Genomic DNA, 23,528 nt, shown 5'->3' with positions numbered 1-23,528 from the left:
CTTAGCACAGCCCCCGGGGGGTTTGGAGAAGACTAAGAATTTCATGGGGTCCTGATCCTAAGAACCAGGACCCTGCTGACCTGTGCTGCCTCCGTGTCTCCCGCAGTGGAGGTCTATAACTGCGCCATGGGCAGCCCTGACTGTTCCCAGTGCCTGGGCCGGGAGGACCTGGGCCACCTGTGTGTGTGGAGTGACGGCTGCCGCCTGCGGGGGACCCTGCAGCCCCTGCCTGACACCTGTCCCGCCCCCGAGATCCGAGCGGTAAGCACCCCGCCCCCACCTCCCCCCTCGGAAGCCCGTTGCACCCACATGCCTGAATGTGCACACGTACAGCGCCCCACGTGGGCTCAGGGACCCGCAGCACACGTGCTTGCACACACCCAGGCCCTTGCGCACTGTATTACCCGCTGAGCACCTGCTGGGTGCCAGGCCCTGCCCGGTGCTAGAGACACAGCAGGGAAACGAGTACCTGCCTTCTCAGAGCTAATGTTTTAGTTGGGGTTAGGGGACAGCAATAAGAAAGGAAATAATTTACATAGAGAAGGTGGTAAGTGCTACGGCAGGGCAGGGCGGGGGCATTGGGAGTCTGCTGGGGCTGATGGTCTCTAAAGTTTATAGCGAGGTCAGGGAAACCTTGCTGATAAGGTGAAAATGGGGGCTGCCAGTAACTCCGAAGCCTCAGTTTTAATTAAGAAAAAAATCTCCGGGAAGGAGTCGGTTTAGCTTACCCTGGGTCAGGTGCCCATTCCAGGCCCAGTCAGCTCTGGTTGGGATGTAGGGTCATGTGGTCAGACATGGCCACTGGGAGTGGACCTCGGTGTCCCCAGGAGACACCCCTCAAATAGCAGTGACTCTGTCCCTATGCACTGGTGTCCCCAGACCCAAGCGGGCTCAGTATCACAACGGGCAGCCCCAGTGACCTGCCAAGTGGCTGGCAGTGCCAGCGCTCTCAGAGCCTCCCCTGAGTGATGGGTCTGCCTGGCCCTGCCTCCCCGGGAGCCTGCCGCCATCCCAGCCTCTGAACCCCATTCACCCCTTTCTCCGGTCACCTGGCAGATTGAGCCCCTGAGTGGCCCCTTGGATGGCGGGACCCTGCTGACCATCCGCGGCAGGAACCTGGGCCGGCGGCTCAGCGACGTGGTCCGTGGAGTGTGGATTGGCAGCGTGGCCTGTGAGCCGCTGGCCGGCAGATACACGGTGTCAGAGGAGTGAGTAGAGGGCAGTCCCTTGGGCCATTCTGAGTGACCTGCAGGCCCCACCCGCGCCCCGGAAGTGCCAACTGCATCTCTGCCCTCCCATCTCCCTTTTCTTCTCCCCCCTCCCCCCTCCGCCATCCCACTCTCCTTGGCACCCTTCTGCTCCCCAGAAGTCACTCACGCCTGGGTCTCCCGGCCATTTCCACCGTGCGTCCTGCCCTTTCCTGCTGGCGACACCACTCAGGCGCCTGCTCCCCTGGGAAGCCCTCCCGTGTTCCCCTAGACCAGCCCTACCTCCACGGAAGCCTTGCTCCGATGAAAAACATTGCTGTTAGGAAAATGTGGGAGCCACTGGTGGCGCAGAGGTCTGGGCCTGCAGCGGTGGAGCCTGGCCCGGAGGGCAGGGAATGAGCTGGGTTTCCTTTCCGAAGGCTGTAAGTCATGCTTGCAGATAAGGCCATCAGTCTACCAGCCCAGCAAATGTTCTCATGGTTGGAGAACTTTCAAATATCCCCAAAGACCATCTTATCCAATCCCCTCGTCTTATAGCTGCAGAACTGTCGTAAACTCAGGTCGGGGGTGGTCCCGGGGAAGAGCTTGGCACCAGGGTGACTCCTGGGGGACTCAGTGGCTGTTTTCCAGCGGATGGGGAATTGTCTCAGTATCTTGACATGGGTAATGCCATTGGGTGTCCTGGCCAAATAACAGCGCCAGGTGTGAGTGGGAGGGTGGGTGGCTGAGTGCAAGGATGGGGCGCTCACACACCCTGGGGGTGGAGCAGGGGCCATTGCTTGAGGGAGAAACCAGATGGCACCTGCCTGGGCCCCCAGGATCCGCTGGCTGCTCCTTGACCAGAGTTGCCTTCCCCAGGATCGTGTGTGCCACGGGGCCAGCCCCGGGGGCGTTCTCAGACGTGGTGACGGTGAACGCCTCCAAGGAGGGCAGGTCACGGGAGCGCTTCTCCTACGTGGTAAGGGAGGCTGCAGCCTATCCCCTGCCCACCCTGCCAGGCTCGCCCCGGGCTGGCCTGAGGCCTGACCGCCTGCCTTCCTCCCCACAGCTGCCCCTGGTTCACTCCCTGGAGCCTGCCGTGGGCCCCAAGGCAGGGGGCACCAGGATCACCATCCACGGCAGCGACCTCCATGTGGGCTCCGAGCTCCAGGTCCTGGTGAATGACACGGAGCCCTGCATGGAGCTGGTGTAAGCCCGTAGGCCGGGGGGCTGGGGGGCTGGGGGTAATGTCCTCGCACCAGCCATCACCAGGGACTTCACTGGCTGTGTCCCCTTGGCCAAGCCCCTTCCTCTTTCTGAGCCTCAATTTTCTCAGCCGGTAAGAACAGTACCAGTGACTTGTGGGAAGTGCTGTGCCCAGCATACAGTAGGTACTTCATAAGTGACCTTAACCTGCAGTGAAAATGGTGATGATTGTACACACTCTGAGAGCTGCCGCTGGCCCAGGGGTGTGGCTAGTGGCAGGGTTGTGGTCCAGAAGCTCTTGGTGAAATACTTGTCTTTATTATGCACTTAATGTGTACCAGGTGCCATTGATAGGCATTGCTGTGGGTACCAAGATGAGCCCAAAAGTCTCAGCCCTCAGGGTACAGCAGACACTCTCACAGGAGCTAGGAACATCCAGGAGGGTCAGGATTGGGAGAAGTCAGAGCTCTCAGGGCTGTGGGCGCAGGGCCCTCACCGGGGCGAGAGCCAGGGGAGGGTTTCTGGGAAGCTTCTTGGAGGAGGTGGGATGGGGCAGGTCAGAGAAGAGAAGGCAGGGCATCCAAGGTGGGGCAGACAGCGCAGGCAAAGGTGCGGCAGTGGGAATGTGGAAACAAGATTTCTGTATGAGGTGGGGGCCAGGTGAGCAGGCCTGGACCCCAGGCCACGTGCCCCAGGTGACGGGGTGTTGGTCGCTGGGGAGTGACGGAGGCGGGTTCCTGCTGAAGAGGCCCGCGTCCTCCGCAGGCGCACAGACACCAGCATCACCTGCACGGTGCCTGGGGGCGCCCTGCCAGCCCCCGTGCCCGTGTGCGTGCGCTTCGAGCACCGGGGCTGCGTGCGCGGCAACCTCACCTTCTGGTACAAGCAGAACCCGGTCATCACGGCCATCAGTCCCCGCCGCAGCCACGTCAGGTGAGACCAGGACGTGACCCCAGGCCAAGGCACTCCCTGGGGCTGCACCTGGGCTCACGGGGCTTGCTGTCCCCCCACAGTGGCGGCAGGACCATCACGGTGGCCGGCGAGCGTTTCCACATGGTGCAGAAGGTGTCCATGGCCGTGCACCACATCGGCCGGGAGCCCACGGTGAGGGCGGGGCCCCGGCGGGCAGGGCTGGTTGTGGCCCCGGCTGACCAGGCGTCCCTCCACCACATCTCCTCATCTCTGCCTCTCCTGTCTCTTTGCCTCTCTCCCCCTCTTTTCCCACATCTGATTATCCCTCCCATCCCCCACCTTGGCCCCGGCCCCCCTCAAAACCAGCTCTGCAAGGTTCTTAACTCCACCCTCATCACCTGCCCATCGCCCGGGGCCCTGAGCAACGCGTCAGCCCCTGTGGACTTCTTCCTCAACGGCCGGGCCTACACAGATGAGGCAGCCGTGGACGAGGAGCTCCTGGACCCCGAGGAGGCCCAGCGGGGCAGCAGGTTCCGCCTGGACTACCTCCCTGACCCACAGTTCTCCACGGCGAAGAGGGAGAAGTGGATCAAGCACCACCCCGGGGAGCCCCTCACCCTGGTCATCCACGTGAGTGCCAGTGGGTGCCAGGTGGGGGGCGTGAGCAGGCCGGGCTTAGCCACAGGCCTTACGAGCAGCCCTTCTGCTCCCGCAGAAGGAGCAGGACGGCCTGGGCCTCGAGAGCCACGAGTACCGGGTCAAGATTGGCCAGGTGGCCTGTGACATCCAGATCGTCTCCGAGAGAGTCATCCACTGCTCGGTCAACGAGTCCCTGGGCACAGCCAAGGGGCAGCTGCCCATCACAGTGAGTGGACGGGGCACTAGAGACAGAGGTGGGCTTGGCCCCCAGTCTTGTCCCAAGTGCCCGAGCATCTGCCCCCTGTCCGGCACGTCTCAGCTGAGCGTTGTCGTGCTCAGAAGCTTAGACAACCATGGCAAAGAGGAGCTTTACCTCCCCACTTGGCGGATGAGGAAACTGAGACCCAGAAACTTAGTGATCTGTTCAGGGTCGGTGATCGGCCCCAGCTGGCTCTCAGAGGCCATGACGAGTTGTCCCCGTTCCACTTGTTGCTCTACCCAGAGTCTGGGCCGCCAGTTGCCATGCCGAGTCATGGAGGGAGGGAAGCAGGAGTGGAGAGAGGGCCTAGAACGTGGGATCTCTTCTGCACTGTACCTGCTTGCATGCCTCCTGAGATGGGGTGCTCACTCCCTCCCGGGTGGCACATGCCACCCAGGATGGCTCCGACTGCAAAAGCTCCCTTTCACCTGTACCCCAGTCCCAGTTCTGCCCTTTGAGTCCTAAGAACTCACCTGCTCCCCTGGTCGTTGGGCAGCCCCACAGATACTTCAGGACATGGCCAGGCTCTATGAACTACCCGGCCACTGGCTCTTCTGCTGCTCCTCCCAGGCTGTAATAATAATCACAGTTGCCTGTATTTATTGAGTCTCCCTTCTGTGCCAGGCTCGGGACTAAGGGCTTGACAAGCATCATCTCATTTAGCCCTCATAGCATCCCCAGGAGATGGGTGGGGCTCTCTCTGTCTTATAGTTGTGGCATCTGAGGCTCAGAGAGGTTAGGTGCCTTGCTCAAGAACGCACAGCTAGCAAGGAGAAGAGCCAGGGCGTAAGTCCAGGGAAGATACAATCCCCTCCCACCACCTCTGTGCAGATCCAGGTAGGGAACTTCAACCAGACCATCGCCACACTGCAGCTGGGGGGCAGTGAGACCGCCATCATCGTGTCCATCGTCATCTGTAGTGTCCTGCTGCTGCTCTCCGTAGTTGGTAAGGAGCCCCACCCTCGTGTCGTTTTGGGGGGCAGACCTACCCCACTTTGCCTCAGCCCCTCTGAAGACAAGTGGGTAGGAGAGAAGGCATAGTGGGCCGGGGCAGACTGAACAAAGGCGTGAAGGTAGGAATGGGTGAGGCGCTCAGAGGGTGGTGAGGAGTGTGCCCCGGCCACAGCACAAAGGGTGGAGGACAATAGCTGTTGAGAAGTATGCTGGGCCCAGGCGATGGGCCCTGAGTGCCATGCAGAGGGATTCGGATCCTGTTCTCCAGTCAGTAGGGCCTGCTGAAGGTACTTATAAGAGGGCTGTTCAGGAAGATTAACCTTCCTCTTAGGTAGGCTATACCACTATTAAAATAATGGTTATGAAAGTAATGTATTCAATGTAGCATGGAAATTGAAGCCCTCATACACTGCTGGTGGGAATTTAAATGGTGCCATTGCCATGGCAAACTCTCTGGCAGTTCCTCGACGTGTTAAATAAAGTTACCGTGTGACCCAGCAGTCCCCGTCCTGTGTATCTGCCCGAGAGAAATGAAAACATATGTCCACACAAGCACCTGTGCATGAATGTTCATAGCAGCATTATTCATCACCAAAAGTGGCAACAGCCCAGATGTCCATCAGCTGATGAATGGATAAAGCAAGTATGGTTTATCCATACCATGGGATAGTATTAAGCCATAAAGGAATATATATATTTGATACATCTCATTGTATGATATATATATATATAGATATATTATATCTCAGAAAGGCGTTATAAGTACTGCTTTGTAATTTTTTAGAAGTTCTGACACATGGTACAGCATGGATGCCCCTTGAAGATGTCATGATAAGTGAAAGATGCCAGACATAAAAGATCACATAGTTTGGTTCCGTTTATATGAAATGTCCAGAATAGGCAAATCGATAAAGACAGAAAGCAAATTAGTGGTTGCCAGGGGCAGGGGGAGAGTGGATGGGGACTGACTACTTGTGGTTATGGGTCTTCAAGGGGCAGGGAAAGTGTGCTAAAATTAGATAGTGGTGATGGTTACACAACCCTGTGAATATACTAAAAGCCATTCAATTGTATGCTTTACATGGATAGACTATATGGCATGTGCATTATATCTCAATAAAACTGTTTTTAAAAAAGTAATATATTCAATGTAGAAAATTTAGGGAAAACTGGGATAGAATATATAATATATAAAAATATTATACATATTTTTTGGCTGCGTTGGGTCTTCGCTGCTGCGCACGGGCTTTCTCTAGTTGCGGTGAGTGGGGCCTACTCTTCGTTGCGGTGCACGGGCTTCTCATTGCGGTGGCTTCTCTTGTTTCGGAGCACGGGCTCTAGGCACGCAGGCTTCAGTAGTTGTGGCATGCAGGGTCAGTAGTTGTGGCTTGTGGGCTCTAGAGCTCAGGCTCAGTAGTTATGGCGCACGGGCTTAGTAGCTCCGCGGCATGTGGGATCTTTCCCGACCAGAGCACGAACCCGTGTCACCTGCATTGGTAGGTGGATTCTTAAGCACCGCGCCACCAGGGAAGTCCCATGTATATTTTATGCATCTCGTTATATGAGATATATAGAGATGTGTTACATCCCAGAAAGGGGTTATAATATAATACTGCTTTGTAATCTTTTAAAAGTTTCTTAATTCACAAGTAATACCTCGTCGTTGTAGAAAGAACTGAAAATGCTAAATAGCAGAAGAAGAACAGAAATCACCCATAATTCTCTCATCTAGAGAAATCCACTGTTTACCACTATTTTATTTTTTTTCACTCCAGTAATTTTTTAAAATTAATTTTTATTTTATATTATAGTTGATTTACATTGTTGTGTTAGTTTCCAGTGTACAGCAAAGTGATTTAGTTATACATAAACATATATCCATTCTTTTTCAGATTCTTTCCCCATCTAGGTTATTAGAGTGTTGAGTGCAGTACTGTGTGCTATACAATAGGTCCTTGTTGGTTATCTGTTTTATATAGTCGTGTGTGTATGTTAATCCCAAACTCCTAATTTATCCCTCCTCCCACCTTCCCCCTTTGGTAACTGTAAGTTTGTTTTCAAAGCCTGTGAGTCTGTTTGTTTTGTAAATAAGTTCATTTGTATCATTTTTTTTTAGATTCCACATATAAGTGATATCGTGATATTTATCTTTCTCTGTCTGATGTCCTTCACTTAGTATGATCATCTCTAGGTCCATCCATGTTGTTGCAGGTGGCATTATTTCATTATTTTTTATGGCTGAGTAATATTCCATGGCATATATGTACCACATTTTCTTTATCCATTCCTCTGTTGATGGACATTTTGGTTGCTCCCATGTCTTGGCTATTGTAAATAATGCTGCAATGAACATTGGGGTGCATGTATCTTTTTGAATCATGGTTTTCTCTGGATATATGCCTGGGAGTGGGATTGATGGGTTATATGGTAATTCTGTTTTTAGTTTTTTAAGGAACTTCCGTACTGTTCTCCTTAGTGGCTGTATCAATTTACATTCCCACCAACAGTGCAAGAGGGTTCCCTTTTCTCCACACCCTCTCCAGCATTTATTGTTTGTAGACTTTTTGATGATGGCCATTCTGATCAGTGTGAGGTGATACCTCATTGTAGTTCTGATTTGCACTTATCTAATAATTAGCAGTGTTGAGCATCTTTTCATGTGCTTTTGGCCATGTGTTTATCTTCCCTAAAGAAATGTCTGTTTAGATTTTCCACCCATTTTTTGATTGGGTTGTTTGTTTTTTGATATTGAGCTACATGAGCTGTTTGTATATTTTATAGATTAATCCCTTGTCGATCACTTCATTTGCAAATATTTTCTCCCATTCTGTGGGTTGTGTTTCTGTTTTGTTTACGGTCTTTTGGGTTTTTGTTTTTGCTGTGCAAAAGCTTTTAAGTTTAATTAGGTCCCGTTTGTTTTTATTTTCATTACTCTAGGAGGTGGATCACAAAAGATAATGCTGTGATTTATGTCAGAGTGTTCTGCCTATGTTTTCCTTTAAGAGTTTTATAGTTTCCAGCCTAACATTAGATCTGTAATCCATTTTGAGTTTATTTTTGTGTATGGTGTTACAGAATGTTCTAGTTTTTCTTTTACATATAGTTCTCCAGTTTTTCCAGTACCACTTATTGAAGAGACCGTCTTTTCTCCACTGTATAGTCTTGCGTCCTTTGTCATAGATTGATCATAGGTGCGTGGGTTTATCTCTGGGCTTTTTATCCGGTTCCATTTATCTGTATTTCTGTTTTTGTGCCAGTACCATACTGTTTTGATTACTGTAGCTTTGTAGTATAGTCTGAAGTCAGGGAGCCTGATTCCTCCAGCTCCATCTTTGTTTCTCAGGATTGTTTTGGCTATTCAGGTGTCTTTTGTGTTTCCATACAAATCATAAAATTTTTTGTTCTAGTTCTGTGAAAAATGCCATCAGTAATTTAATAGGGATTGCATTGAATCTGTAGATTGCCTTGGGTAGTATAGTTATTTTCACAATATTGATTCTTCCAGTCCCAGAACATGGTATATTTTCCATCTGTTTGTGTTATCTTCAATTTCCTTTATCAGCGTCTGATAGGTTTCAGGGTATAGGTCTTTCGCCTCCTTAGGTAGGTTTATTCCTAGGTATTTTATTCTTTTCTATGCAGTGGTGAGTGGGCTTGTTTCCTTGATTTCTCTTTCGGATCTTTCATTGTTATTCTATAGGAATGCAAGAGATCTGCGTATTAATTTTGTATCCTGCTACTTTACCAAATTCATTGATTAGCTCTAGTAGTTTTCTGGCAGTATCTTTAGGATTTTCTATGTATAGTATCATGCCCTTTGCAAACAGTGACAGTTTTACTACTTCTTTTCCAATTTGGATTCGTTTTATTTCCCTTTCTTCTCTGATTGCTGCAGCTAGGACTTCCAAAACTATGTTGAATAGTAGTGGCGAGAGTGGACATCCTCGTCTTGTTTCTGATCTTAGAGGAAATGCTTTCAGTTTTTCACCATTGAGAATGATGTTTGCTGTGGGTTTGTCATATATGGCCTTTATTATGTTGAGGTGGGTTCCCTCTGTGCCCACTTTCTGGAGAGTTTTTATCATAAATGGGTGTTGAATTTTGTCAGAAGCTTTTTCTGCGTCTATTGAGATGATCATATGGTTTTTATTTCTCCATTTGTTAATATGGTGTATCACACTGATTTTTTTTGCAGATATTGAAAAATCCTTGCATCATTGGGATAAATCCCACTTGAGCATGGTGTATGATCCTTTTAATGTGTTGTTGGATTCGGTTTGTAGTATTTTGTTGAGGATTTTTGCGTCTATGTTCATCAGTGATACTGGCCTGTATTTTTCTTTTTTTGTAGTATCTTTGTCTGGTTTTGTTATCAGGGTGATGGTGGCCTCATAGAATGAGTTTGAGAGTGTTCTTTCCTCTGCAGCTTTTTGGAATAGTTTCAGAAGGGTAGGTGTTTATCACTATTTTAAACAAACACACATTTCTTATTATAAGAATGGGACATGGAGCCTTATCTTCCTGGCCGTTTCCCAAGCCCTTGGCCCTGTAGTTTTCAACCCACTGGGGAGGAGAGGACCATGAGCTGAGGCGCCTACCCCAAGGAGCTGGAGCTGAGGGGTGCAGGCAGGACCTCTCCCTTCAGGCCCAGGCCCTGCACAGGGCAGGTACCGACAAATGCTCTCCGAAGGGCTTTCATTGGCCTGACCCGCCTCTCTGCTGCCCACAGCCCTGTTTGTCTTCTGCACCAAGAGCCGCCGCGCTGAGCGCTACTGGCAGAAGACACTGCTGCAGATGGAGGAGATGGAATCCCAGATCCGAGAGGAAATCCGTAAAGGTAGCGGGTGGCGACCATGCGGGACCTTGGGCCTCGGCTTCACCATCTGATCCACTCACAGCCACTGCCTGTTTACCAGGCTTTGCTGAGCTGCAGACGGACATGACGGATCTCACCAAGGAGCTGAACCGCAGCCAGGGCATCCCCTTCCTGGAGTACAAGCACTTTGTGACCCGCACCTTCTTCCCTAAGGTCAGTTCGGGCCCCTGCCGGCTACTTCAGGAGCTCCTCGACCCCTCCCTGGGCCCTGAGAACCTAGAGGGCACTTCTGTGCTGATGGGAGAACTTGACAAGTGCAGCCTGGGCCCCTTGAGCAGTACGAAACCTGCACGCCTGCCTGTGGCAGCCTGGGCCCCTGCCCTGGCCTGCCGAGGGAGAGGGCCCAGTTTCCCCCACTTGCCTTCTCTGCCCACTGATGTTTTAATTGTCCATACAGAAGCTGGCGGCCAGGCCCACTTTTCTCGTGGGGGTGCTGGGCATGCCTCCCCTCTCAGGGGGTGAGTAGAGGCACCAGATCACTGCCAGCCCCTCTCCTTTCTGAGCCCCTTCCCAGGGAGGCTTCTCTGGGTCTCCACATCTCCTCCTTCTGTCCACTGGACTCTGTCCCATCCCTTCCATGCCTCCTTGTGCTGCTCCAGGGGCCGCTGCCTTGTCCCCACCTCCCCTGGCCTGTCAGGAGTGTTTATGCCAGTGGCCAGCAACCTCCGCTGGCCCTGTCCACACTGTTCTCCATGCAGCAGCCACAGAGAGCCCATATTGTGGTCCCTGCAGGCATTTCTGCCTCAGTTTCCCTCATTCTGCACGGAGCTGCTGTGGCTTCCCCTTCAGCCTCGTGCACTCGAGCTTTGCCACACCTGGGCTCATGCTGCTTCTGCTCCTTTTCCTTCAGGAAGCCCCCGAGGACTCCCCTCCCCTCTCCTCTGGAGTCCTGTGGCACCTGGGTGTGGCCCACTGCCTCTTCTTCCTTTGTAAAGTGGGCTTTGGCATTTGTCGAGTGGCCCCTGCATGCGTCAGGGGAGGGTGCAGCCCTGCCGAGATGCTGGGGGTCTGCGGCCCTGCTGAAGGGCTGGGGGTCTGCCTCCACAGTGCTCCTCCCTCTATGAAGAGCGTTACGTCCTGCCCTCCCAGACCCTCAATTCCCCGGGCAGCTCCCTGGTGCAGGAGACCCACCCACTGCTGGGAGAGTGGAAGGTGAGTAGCCCTCCACCCGTACACACACACACACACATTGGGCTGCCTCAGGGCAACCCCATCTCTCTCTGGGCCCCACTTTCCAGCTCATCTGACCCATTGATCCTAATCATGGGAAGTTGGGAGGAACCTGCCATTGTATGGTAGTGAGCCCTCCATCACAGGAGGTATTCAAGGGGCTATTCAGGGTGTTCTACGTGCTGACCCCCAGGCCAGGTAGAGATGGGAGAGGATTGGGTCCCCCTGGACATCCCACTCCCCCTGCTGCTTAGAGAATGGAAGGTGAGAGGGTCCCCCCCCCACCTCACACAGGGATACTGGGTTGCCTTCAGGCACCCTTGCCTGAGCTTCACTTTTCAATTCAACTGAGCCACTGTTCCCATTCACAGGGAGGTAGGAGGCGTCTACCACTAAAGGTAATGAGCTCCCCCTCCCAGGAAGCACTTGAGGAGCCATTCAGGGCATCCTAAGTGCTGACTCCTAGGCCAGGCAGAGACACTGGACCTCTGTGGACACCCCCTCACTGAATGCTTCTGCAGATCCCCGAGAGCTGCCGGCCCAACATGGAAGAGGGCATCAGCCTGTTCTCCTCGCTGCTCAACAACAAGCACTTCCTCATCGTCTTCGTCCACGCACTGGAGCAACAGAAGGACTTCGCGGTGCGGGACAGGTCAGGCTGCGAGGCTCTGGGGGAGGGCAGGGGCCTGCTGGAGGCCACCCAGCCGGTCCTGGGTCTGCCTGGCTGGATCCAAGGCTGGGCCAGTTTCCAAATCACCATGTCCTTGGGGCAGCTGGCATCTCCCCAGCGTCAGACCCTGGGTGCTGGGGCGTTGGAGGTCCTGAGACCCCCTCCCCATTCTTCCCCTTCCTGGTCTGCTTGCCAGGACAGGGCTCGTGGGCATGGCGGTTGCTGTGCATGGTAGGGAAGGTAGCCCTTTCTCCAGCGAGATTTTAGTCACACTCACCCGTCCATTCCAGCGACAAGGTAGCAGCAGAACCCCCACTGCGTGGTCCTCGGAGCCCAGGGCCTTGCGGTGCGGGTGGTGCTGACGCCCCCAGCCCATGCCCACCCACAGGTGCAGCCTGGCCTCCCTGATGACCATTGCGCTCCACGGCAAGCTCGAGTACTATACGGGCATCATGAAGGAGCTGCTGGTGGACCTCATCGACGCCTCGGCCGCCAAGAACCCCAAGCTCATGCTGAGGCGCACGGAGTCCGTGGTCGAGAAGATGCTCACCAACTGGATGTCCATCTGCATGTACAGCTGCCTGAGGGTGAGGGTGCTGGGCAGCTGTGCCGCCGCCTGGACCTGATTTCATTTTATTCTCATGCCAACTCTGCGGAAGGGATTATCATGTTCTTTGTGCAGATGTGGAATGGGGGGCTCAGAGGGCACAGGGACAGCCCCATAGGATCCATTATACAGATGGGGAAACTGAGGCTCAGAGAAGGCCTGACTTCCTGCAAGGGCTCAGAGCCAGCCCAGGACGGAACAGAGGCTCTGTCAGTGGCATTGTTTCAGAAGATTGTTTTCTCAGTCCTCATATGCCCCCTGATGTGCCTTTGAGTCCAGCTCTGCCACTTCCCTGCTGGGTGACCCTGAGCAGGTTGCTTGCCCTTTCTGAGTCTTGGCGTCTCAGCAATGAGAATGACACCCCATACCTGGAAGGGTTGCTGGCAGGATGAAATGAATGTGGCCACCCACGTTAGGCGATGTTCGAGCTTGGAGTCCACAGAGACACCTCTGGGTGGGGGATGGGAGGCAGTGGCACCAGGATCAAAAGGAGGGTATGAGCAGGCAGCCACGGAGGTATTGGCAGAAGCGGGTAGCGAAGGCATTCCAGGTTGGGGCCGGACTCTGGAGTGTGGGCTGGAGGCCAGGGGCTGGGCCAGGCAGTCTGGCCTCAGCCTCTGACAGGCGCGCACCTTCCGCAGGAGACGGTGGGGGAGCCGTTCTTCCTGCTCCTGTGCGCCATCAAGCAGCAGATCAACAAGGGCTCCATCGACGCCATCACAGGCAAGGCCCGCTACACGCTCAACGAGGAGTGGCTGCTGCGGGAGAACATCGAGGCCAAGCCCCGGGTGAGCCGGGCGGGCGGGCAGGGAGGGGTCCCGCACCCCCGGAGAGTCCCGGCTCCACTGCTGCCCGCCCCCCCCACTCCCCACAGGCTGTCTCCCCTCCAGGGCCCGGTGGTCGCCCGCTGACCCTCCCCCTCTCTCCTGCAGAATCTGAACGTGTCCTTCCAGGGCTGCGGTATGGACTCGCTGAGCGTGCGGGCCATGGACACAGACACGCTGACGCAGGTGAAGGAGAAGATCCTGGAAGCCTTCTGCAAGAACGTGCCCTACTCCCAGTGGCCGCGTGCCGAGGACGTCGACCTAGGTGGGCAGGGTAGGGCAGGGGCGGCAGGCGTGGGGCTGCTTCAGCAGCGCAGGCTCCTGCCTTGGGCGCACACACTCCCGCCGCTCATTAGATGTGCGCTAGCTGTGGCTCTGGGGACGTGCAGACAGATCAGCTGCCGGGAGCTCTGTGTGGGGCGGGGAGGGGAGACAGGGCCTGCGGTGGGAGGCCGATGCAGGCTGCTGCCCCAGCAGCTCTGAGGTCCCAGTGATAGCCCCGAGGATGAGGCCTTTCCAGAGCTCCTGCTCTGCGCCCGGCACCCTCTCCCCTCCCCGTCTCCCAGATGGACGAGTAGAGGCTCAGAGACAGGTGTGGGTGCCCCCGGTTCTCTCCCCGTGTGGCCCGCTGGGAGCCTGCCTCCCCGTGGCCCCTGCTCCCAGCCCTGATGCCCTTCCCCCTGCCCGCAGAGTGGTTCGCCTCGAGCACGCAGAGCTACATCCTGCGGGACCTGGACGACACCTCGGTGGTCGAGGACGGCCGCAAGAAGCTCAACACGCTGGCCCACTACAAGGTGGGCCCCGGCTCCACCCACCTCCCACCACTCCCAACCTCCCTGACCTCCGACCTCTGACCTCGGCCTCTCTCCCCCTCAGATCCCTGAAGGTGCCTCCCTGGCCATGAGCCTCACAGACAAGAAGGACAACACCCTGGGCCGAGGTAGTGCTGGTGGACGTGGGGAGGGCCCCTTCTGAGCGGCCCCAGTGGGGAAGCTGAGGCTTGGAGGGACGGGGCTGGGCCGGGCTGAGGCTCCCTGCTGGGGGCGGGGCCGGGCCCCCCTGCCGCAGGGCTGCTTGGCAGGGCCTGTGGCCAGGCCTCTCAGCGCTGGATTCCTGCAGGCAGCAGAGAGAGGCCCCAGGAGGGTGGGATGTGATTCCAAGAGGCCATGTGGGCTTTGGCCTGTGTCCCCGCCTCAAACATCCCATTCATACCTTCAGATGCCCCAGGCCTGGGGTCCTAGGCTCCTCTGGGTCTTGGGGTTCCCTCCTGAGGCAAGGAGCAGGCTCTCGGGTCTCTCCCAGTGAGGTCTGGGCTGGGGGGTGAGGGCCGCCGCCCTGCCCTACTCGAGGGGCCGTGACCATCTCCCTGCTGCTGCCGTCACCTGGTGGATGTTTCCATCTGTCAACGCCTCTGTCTTTCTCTCTCTACCTCATTCTCTGCGTGTGTCTCTGGATCTCGCTCTCAGCTCTCTTACTTTGCATTTCTCTCTCTGTGCCTTGTTCTCTCCACATGTCCGTTTCGCTCTGTCCATGGAGCTCAGTTTCTTTCTCCATCTTTTGGTCTCCATTTCTGTTTCTCTCTCTCCCCACTCCTCTCTCGTTTATTGTGTGTGTTTTCCCTCTCGCAGTGAAAGACTTGGACACAGAGAAGTATTTCCATTTGGTGAGTGCCCTGCCTCCGGCCCTGGGCGTGCCCCCCCTTCACTGGGTGTCGGCTTGGCTTCCTGCCACCCTGGGCCTCTGGGGGCAGTGCTTGCAGGCCCTGGGAAAGGCTGGAGTGGGGAGCGGGAACGGGACCCAGGGTAGCTCGCGTGCACCACAAAGAGAGCCCAGTGCCCACGGGCGGCCGGGGATGGTGCCTGGCGCCAGCACTGACCACTGCCCTGGCCTCCCAGGTGCTGCCCACGGATGAGCTGGCAGAGCCCAAGAAGTCCCACCGGCAGAGCCACCGCAAGAAGGTGCTACCAGAGATCTACCTGACCCGCCTGCTGTCCACCAAGGTGGGCCCACCCTCATCTCTGTGTCCTCACTCCAGTGGGTCAGCTGTGAGCACACACTTGGAGTGAGGGGGACAGTGCTTCCCCTGTGGGGCCAGCCAGGCTCTGGGGCGAGAGGCTGAGGGCTTTGGGTCCCAGCTGAGGAGGGGTTTGCTCCCAGCATGAAGGGTGCCCGATGACAACTTCTCTATCAGCCCGTGTGACATGGAGGGCAGCAGAGGCCCAGTGATGCCCCCAAGGCCACACTGCTGGGGCAGCAGAGTGGGCGCCTGGGAGCTCACACTCCAGCCCAGCAATTCCCTGCTCTATGTCTCAGTCCTTCCAACACCCTTGTGGGGTAGGTTGCACTAACCCGTTTCACAGACAGGAAGACCGAGGCCCAGAGAGGTTAGATGACCAGCCTGATGCCACGTAGCTTCCCCATTCACCCAGCACTGCTCAGTCCCAGCACCACGGGCTCCCCTGAACTGCCAGAGGTGCCTGCTTACCCCCCTCTGTGTGGTCCTGGGCTGACGACGGCCACCTCCTTCCATGCAGGGCACGCTGCAGAAGTTTCTGGATGACCTGTTCAAGGCCATTCTGAGTATCCGTGAAGACAAGCCCCCACTGGCTGTCAAGTACTTCTTTGACTTCCTGGAAGAGCAAGCAGAGAAGAGGGGGATCTCAGACCCTGACACCCTACACATCTGGAAGACCAACAGGTGGTGGGCCAGTGTGGTGTGGGTGGGAGGCCAGGGGGGGAGGGCTGTGTGATTCACTCTATCATTGGGGGCAGCAGTGGTGCGGGGGTTCAGAGCCTGGTCTCTCAGCCCACCGGCCTGGGTTCAATCCCTTGTGCCATTCCAAGCTGTGTGACCTTGGGTAAGTGACTTAACCTCTCTGTGCTTTAGTTTCTCCTAGCTATAAAACCAGGGCAGTAAAAGTAACCCACTTTAATTTTAAGAATTAACTAAAAGTGAGCATTGTCTAAGTTTTGCCCTTACCATCACTCTCCTCCACCCCTCTGCGGTGGGCACCGTCAGCTCCGTTTTACAGATGAGCACACTGAGGCTCGTGGAGATGTTCCTGCCCCCGATCACATCCCTCCTTTGAGGCACGGTTTACCTTTTCATGGTCACAAACCCCAACAAGAAGTTGTTGAAAACCTTAGCCTAACGCTCAGAAAAACATGCCGCAGACCTAGAAGTTTCTGTGTAGCTGCAGGGGCTGCTCAGAGCTCTGGTTGGGGTGGGGTCGGGGGGGTCTGTATGTCCCAGGCTGCCCAGTCACTGGGGAGGAGGGTGTTACCAACCCTCTGGCCCCCTGAGGCTAAGGATCCAGGCCTCTTCCCTCCCTCAGTTTGCCTGGTGACCCAGTTAATGATGGACTTCCCGCAGCCATGCAGGGGCTGGAGGAGGAGCCATGGGCTGCGAGGCGGGGGCAGGGCGGGGGTTCTAATGGGAACCAGGACTGTCTCGCTGGCTCCAGGCTGCTGCGTGAGAGCGGGCGACTTTGCAGGGGTGGGGCGGGCAGCAAGGGTGAAGTCAGGCCTTGCAGCTCCTGCCGCAGCCTGTGGCCCTCTCCACACAGGAAACCCGGCTCCCAGCCCCTCTGCTGCCCCAGCCGGCCGGGGATGGCCATCAGCCGCATTTGTGGGGGAGCAAACCGAGGTTTCCAGAGGTTCCGTCCTGTGACTAGTCTCCGCTGGCCTCGAGGGGCAAAGCCAGCCTGTCCCAAGCCCCCTCGGCAACCACTGCCTCTGCTGCCCACCCCCGGGGGGGGCTCACGCCGCTGCCCCTGTCACTCTCTGTCCCACAGCCTTCCTCTCCGGTTCTGGGTGAACATCCTAAAAAACCCACAGTTTGTCTTTGACATCGAGAAGACGGACCACATCGATGCCTGCCTCTCAGTCATCGCACAGGCCTTCATCGACGCCTGTTCCATCTCGGACCTGCAGCTGGGCAAGGTCAGCTGCTCCTGGGCAGGCCATCTGGTGCTGATGGGGACGGAGATCTTCCTGGGAGGGGAAACAAAAGAGCTCAGATCTGGGGGACGTGGGAATGAACGCGGTCATGAGAAGCGGCGGGGGGGACTCCCAGAAACCGCCACCCACAGTCAAACTACGTGGCTGCAGACTGGCTGCAGCTGCCTCAGGTGTGCCCCGCACCAGTTCCCAACGCTGAGGCCGTGGAGCCAGGCCGGGAGAAGCCAGAGTGAACGTGGAAAGCCTGTGTGGTCTGGCACACCATCGGAGACCCGTGGGCTCCGGACGGCAGCCCTGATGGTCAAGAGCCATCCAGTGGGCACTGAGTGAAGGGGTGGGCAGAGGGGGGCACAAGTGACCAAGACCTTTGAATACATGCAGGAGGGAGACCCCTGAGGCATCTGTCTGCAGGGAGAGGACCCAGCTGGCTTTAGCAGGCCCGGAGGAGAGAGAGCGGCATTCCAGGCCGAGGGAAGGGCCTGGGCCGGGCAGGGAGGCTGTGAGCGTTAATGAAATGGTAGAGTTAGACCTGCCCCTGCAGGAGGGCCGGTGCCCGGCCCTGTGTTTAGCCCATGACTTTCAGAGAGAGGCCACGAGAGGCAGAAAATGCCGTCACCTCTCACACACTATCTCGGAAAGCAGGACGCCCATGACAGAGAACTGGGAACATACTTGGCACGTTTTGCTTTCAGGCGTAGGAAACATGTGGTAGGAAATATTCCACTGAGACAGCAGTCAGGCTTCCAGAAATCTTAGCCACCAAGACCCATATCCCTAAGCAAGGATACAAACAAAACAGCCTGCGTGTCAGAGAGCTGGCACAAGCCCATGCACTTTCCCCCCAGAAGTCGGTCCCCCCTTGAGGTCATCACCCTGACACTTCCGTAGAAAATAGGGCAGGGGTTCCAAGTATAAGGGCGGAGAGGAGAGGGGTGGGGGTCCCTGGTCCAAAGCCCGCAGGGCGGGGACGTTCAGTGATGGGCTCGTTTGTGTGGCAGGAGAGACGAGGGCTCATCCAGGAGAAAACGAGTCTGTGTCTGAATCCCTCACTCCTCTCTGCCCAGGACTCACCAACCAACAAGCTCCTCTACGCCAAGGAGATTCCCGAGTACCGGAAAATCGTGCAGCGCTACTACAAACAGATCCATGACATGACTCCGCTCAGCGAGCAGGAAATGAACGCGCACCTGGCGGAGGAGTCACGGGTGCGCCGCAGGACCTTGCCGGGCGGGACTTGACCGTCAGCGAGGAGCTGTGTTTAAGCAGCGAGTCTTGGCTGGGCTGGGCTGGGCCTGGTTTTGACCATGGAGTCAACCTCTCTCCGACTTCCGCCTTGTCTTTCCTCACAGAAATACCAGAATGAGTTCAACACCAACGTGGCCATGGCAGAGATTTATAAATACGCCAAGAGGTATCGCCCACAGGTGAGTAGCCCCCAGCGCGAGGCCCCCCTCGGAGCTACGATGCCCCCATGTCAGCCCTGCTCACTGCCACCTGCTCAGGGAAACAAACCCAGGGTGAGGGTCCCTCTCAGGCATTCATATCCCCAGGACGTTTCTGCTTTGGGGTGGCCACCAGCAGTGGAAATCCAGGCGGTGTGTTCTCCCCCAGGATGTGCAGTGGGACCCGGGGGTCCTGGGCCCGGGCTTTGGCCCAGCTCCCTCCGCTTCCCCCTCAGATCATGAGCGCCCTGGAGGCAAACCCCACAGCCCGGAGGACGCAGCTGCAGCACAAGTTTGAGCAGGTGGTGGCCCTGATGGAGGACAACATCTACGAGTGCTACAGCGAGGCCTGAGCCTGGGGGATGGCAGGACGGGCGCCCTCCCTCGAGTTCGCTTTGTCCCCAGTGCCTCGGACTCCGGCTGGGAAACGACGCAGCACGAGGGGCCTCTCTGAGCCAGCCAGCGGAGCCCCCAGCCCTGGCCCCTTGGGCACCATCCCCTCCCACCTGCCCCCAGACCCGGCTCTGGGCTGGGGGCTCAAATGCTGCAGCCGTTCCCCGGTAAGGCTCCCACCGTCCACCCAGCACAGCCTGGACGGCACCCCACTTGCTCTACCCTGCACGGCCCAGTGCTAACGAACCCACCGATGGGCGAACAGGCCACCCGGCCCTGAGGTCGCAGCCGGAAACACTACCTCATCCTACCCGGTGGAGGGGAGGCCCCTTGAACCAGCCCTCAGCTGGTTTCCACTTCTTCAACCACCAAAATGTCGTCCCCTTCTCTACTCACCTGCAGAGGACCCTGGCCACACACCGTCCAGCAGTGTCAGGTTTCTGTTCTTGAGCGGCCGCTGGCTGAGTGGGCAGCACCACCGCCCGCGGGAGGCTCTGTGCTGCCCTGGGAGCCGGGCGGGCAGGGGCCGAGGGGACAGGTGCTGGGCGATCCTGGTCTCGAGGGAGGGGAGGGGGCTGAGTTGCACCGAGGCTGTAGCTGGGCTACTTGATCTTGCTGGAAGTGTTTCTAAAGAGAGCACCACTTTTTGTTGTTGTTTTTTTTAAAAAAAGCTTTTATATATTAAAAAACTTATCGCGCGCCAACTGTGAATAGCTGCCACTAGTGCAGAGGACCCGGGGAGGGGTCCCGAGGGGCTCCCAGCGCAACACTGGAAATGACTGTTCCAGGGGACAGGCAGACCTGGCAGAGACCCCCCGCGCCCTGAGAACACCGTCCTTTCTGTTCTGCCAGAAGCGGCTGGCTGGGGCTGACCCAGCCAGTGCTGGGACAGGTCGCAGACCTTGGGGCTGGGCTGGAGGGGGAGGCTGGGATGCTCTGGAACCTTCTTTATAATAAAAGCCTGATGGGAAAACCTGCCGTGGGCTCCAGCCTTTATCCTGAGATGGCTGTACTTGTAGCAGAAAGGAGGGAGGGGGGCCTGGCTTAGGACCCTGCCCGGCTCCCCTCGTGAGGGGTGGGCAGATACCAACTCCGCTTCCAAGAAGGTTCAGTGGGGAAACGCGGGCATCCACTGACCGCCAGGAATATGTCACAGCTGCTGTGTGCCATCTACCCCTGGGTAGGCCCTGCTCCTAACCTACTTACCTATGTAATAAGCCGTGAGGAACAGAATATCATCCCCATTTTACAGATGTAGAAACTGACTCTCAGCACAGTCGAGGAATTTCCCATGTCACGGCACAGGGAAGCCAAAACCAGCTTGCGTGGGCCCCTCATTCCTCTGTTCCATGCTTCCTCCAGGCTGGAGTTCCCACAGCGGCCCCCAAAGCATGTGGGGAGCTCCAAGGTGACCACCCTGGAAAGAGAACTGCCGTTTACACACTCGCCCTGAATTTGTCATAAATATATACCATTAACTCCATTATTCAGATGAGGAAACAGAGACAGTTTCTCCCAGGCTGGTATAACCCTGCACTATTTCTTACCTCAGCACATGACTTGGGATCAGCAAATACCACAGAGACCCCCAGCCCACCCAGCTGGCTCTAGGCCTGAGCTGGGGCTGAGGTTCACTGACCCCCAGGAAAGGTCACTAAAGGACCACCTCCAAATCAGAAGCGGCTTAAGTTAGTTTTTTCTTTTTATGAAGGAAAAATAATCCCCCCCCACACACACCCATTAATCAATCAGGAGTAAGAGCCAGGACAGAAAAATTCGTACAATTTAAACAAAATCCCAAAAATACCAGTTCTAGAATTGAGAACAGAAAAATGAGAAAAGTAAACAATTTTTAGCTTTAAAAATAGCCTCTTCCTGTAGTGCCTTCTGGGCGGAGATTCTTTATCTTTTCAAATTCTCTATTCTGATCACTAATGCCTTTTTATTAAGCAGCAGACTTTCTAGTCTAAGTTATTTACACAATTTGATAAGAATTTTTTGGGGGGGTGTGATGCTAGAATGAATACATGTTTTCTGCAGAACTGTCAGGAAGTACGAAAAGCCTGAAGAAAATAAAAGCTACCCTAACCCACCCATGGTTAAAATCTGAGAGCATGCCATTCCAAACTCCAAATCGTGTGCCTGCCTGGGTCGGAGGCTGAGGAGTGATAATCGAGATCAGGATGTACTCACCATTTCGCAGCTGCCTCGTCCCCCATGCAACATCTTCCTATGCCATTAACTATTCCACGGCCTGTTTTAATGCCTGATTAACATGCAATTCCTTCTTGAAGCTTAAAAACGCATTTGCACAGGGAGGACATCTCTAGTTTCTAGGGTCATTTCTCGGCACAGAAGGTGGCCAACCACTGTGAACCACCCCCAGTCCTTGTCTGGGGCCCTGAAGACTTGCCTTGCAGCTACAGGTGTCCCTTAGCTCCGTCTGAGGGTCACAGGAGGTGGAAACTTTGGCGTAATGTCTGTCCTCAAGCAGGGGAGGAGGCCCTCCCAAGTCTCGTGGGTGCTGGGTGCTGGGTGCTGTCCGGCCTCTGCCAGGTCAGGGCTACTGGCTTGCTGCCAGCTCGTGGGGGTGGGATGCCCGGTGATGCCCAACCGCCCCCCCCAGAAGCTGCCCAGGGTGCCTCCCCCAACCAGAACCCCTAAGGGGGAAGCGCCAACCCAGCTCACTACCGTCTGCTCACTGTGCCCCTCGGGGCTCTGCTGGCAGCCACGTTACAGATGCCCCAGGGAAGCCAGGAAGCCATCGGCAGTGAGACAAAGCCTCATGTGGGATTCGGGGACGCGAGAGCAGGGCTGAGGGAGCAGCGGCAGAAAGGGGACAGTCTGATGCTCCATGCTGGGCTGCCTCAGTTTCCCTTTGTGTCCCATCTTCCCCTTCCCAAGTGCCATCCAGCTTACCTCTGACTCCCTTCAAATCCACCCCTTCCGTCTCTGCGCACTCCCTGGCTCAGCAGTCACCCCTCATCTGGACCACCTCTTGGCAGCCCCCTGAACGAGCTGTTCTCGCCCCAGGAGGTGATCGCCACACAAGCACTTGTGTGGACCCCAAACTGTGGACCCCTTTCTACATCCACTCCCTCAGCATATCCCATCCACCCTGCTTAAACCTCTACCCAGAATCCACTACTTCTAACCCCTCCCTCCATGGCGGCCCACCCCTCAGCTGGACCATTGCAGGGGTCGCCTCCTTAGCCCCCTGCTGCTTCCCGTGTCCCCCCTGCAGGCACTCCGCTGCTCACTGGCCTCTAATGGCTGTTCATCACAATTAAACAAAACCCAAAATTCCTACCCTGGCTTACAAGGCCCTTCAGGATCTTGCCCTAGTCTACCCTGCAGCCCTTGTTATGGTATCTACTGCTGCGTAACAAACCACCCCAATACATTTGTGGTGCTTATGTGTCTGCCTGGGGCAGGGCTCGGCAGGGAAGGCCCGTCCCTGTTCTACGTGGTGTCAGGGGGGCCACTCAACTGGGATAGGCGATCCATTTCCAAGATGGTGCACTCCCATGGCTGGCAAATTGGTGCTGGCTGGTCAGGGAGCCCAGCTGGGGCTGACAACTGGGGTGCCTCAATTCTTCTCCACCGGCTGTTTGGGTTTCCACACAGCATGGTGGCTGAGTTCTAAGAGCAACTATTAAAAAGCGAAAAAACAACAAGAAACAACCCCCACACAGGAAGTAGAAGCTGCCAGTCTCTTAAGGCCTGAGCCCAGCAACTGTCCTAACGTGAATTCCACTGTAGTCTATTGGTCAAGCAATCAACAAGCCCAGGTTCAAGGGGCAGGGGCACAGACTCCAGCTCTCCATGGGAACAGTGTCACATACGTTTTTAAAACACCCCAGACCTCACCTCTGTCTCCATCTGGGCTTTAGCCACACATGCCTGTCAAGAGCATTCCCACCCCACAGCCTTTGCGCTTTCTCTTCCTTCTGAGGATTCCCGAGGGGCCCACAGTCCTACTCAGTGACTAGTCGAACAGTCCACACCTCCTCTCAGCTCCTCTAACCCCTCCTCTCCGCAGCCACAGGGATCCTTCTCAACACACACCACGTCAGCCTCTTCCCTGCCTATAACCCACCCTGGCTCCCCACTGCCCCCAAGACGATGTCTGCCCTCCTTAGTCCACCCTTCCACACCTTCCTGCCCCATCTCCATGGCCCGGGGCTCATGCCACCCCTCCCCCACCTGTTCTCCTCTCAAAACCACAAATCCCCATCCTCCCAGCTCCACCCCACATTCTGGGCCCTCTGCCTGCAAGGCCCTTCCCCTCATCTATCTGGCAATTCCTACTCATCCTTTAAAACCAAAAGCTGCCCCCTCCAGGAAGCAGTCCCAGATCTCAGGCTGCATTAAACACCTTTCCAGTGCCTCCACGGGTGCCTAGGTGACTTTGGATCCCTGCAGCGGT

General features: G+C 56.0%; 1 protein-coding gene across 1 annotated transcript in view; it reads left to right on the top strand.

The window, feature by feature from the left end:
* The window catches only part of PLXND1 (plexin D1), a gene marked incomplete at its 5' end in the record, with an annotated part of 51,367 nt that extends 31,301 nt beyond the window's left edge, over positions 1-20,066 (top strand). Inside the window, 25 exons of the mRNA XM_082662879.1 lie at positions 107-261; positions 1,057-1,208; positions 2,067-2,166; positions 2,257-2,396; positions 3,159-3,326; positions 3,407-3,497; positions 3,672-3,935; positions 4,021-4,170; positions 5,035-5,149; positions 9,887-9,994; positions 10,074-10,186; positions 11,081-11,185; positions 11,725-11,855; positions 12,262-12,460; positions 13,122-13,268; positions 13,413-13,569; positions 13,995-14,098; positions 14,181-14,244; positions 14,933-14,967; positions 15,200-15,304; positions 15,839-16,002; positions 17,099-17,246; positions 18,329-18,469; positions 18,614-18,688; positions 18,943-20,066. Coding sequence (XP_082519005.1) covers positions 107-261; positions 1,057-1,208; positions 2,067-2,166; positions 2,257-2,396; positions 3,159-3,326; positions 3,407-3,497; positions 3,672-3,935; positions 4,021-4,170; positions 5,035-5,149; positions 9,887-9,994; positions 10,074-10,186; positions 11,081-11,185; positions 11,725-11,855; positions 12,262-12,460; positions 13,122-13,268; positions 13,413-13,569; positions 13,995-14,098; positions 14,181-14,244; positions 14,933-14,967; positions 15,200-15,304; positions 15,839-16,002; positions 17,099-17,246; positions 18,329-18,469; positions 18,614-18,688; positions 18,943-19,059 — 3,248 coding nt within the window. The 3' untranslated portion in view covers positions 19,060-20,066. The remainder of the gene's footprint in view (positions 1-106; positions 262-1,056; positions 1,209-2,066; positions 2,167-2,256; positions 2,397-3,158; positions 3,327-3,406; positions 3,498-3,671; positions 3,936-4,020; positions 4,171-5,034; positions 5,150-9,886; positions 9,995-10,073; positions 10,187-11,080; positions 11,186-11,724; positions 11,856-12,261; positions 12,461-13,121; positions 13,269-13,412; positions 13,570-13,994; positions 14,099-14,180; positions 14,245-14,932; positions 14,968-15,199; positions 15,305-15,838; positions 16,003-17,098; positions 17,247-18,328; positions 18,470-18,613; positions 18,689-18,942) is intronic.
* Between the last annotated feature and the right edge of the window lie 3,462 nt (positions 20,067-23,528).

This window comes from Grampus griseus (assembly GCF_964374135.1).
Source record: "Grampus griseus genome assembly, chromosome: 10".
NCBI lineage: Eukaryota > Metazoa > Chordata > Mammalia > Artiodactyla > Delphinidae > Grampus > Grampus griseus.
Note: the sequence above shows the minus strand (reverse complement) of the source record. Positions and strands in the feature narration are given on the sequence as shown.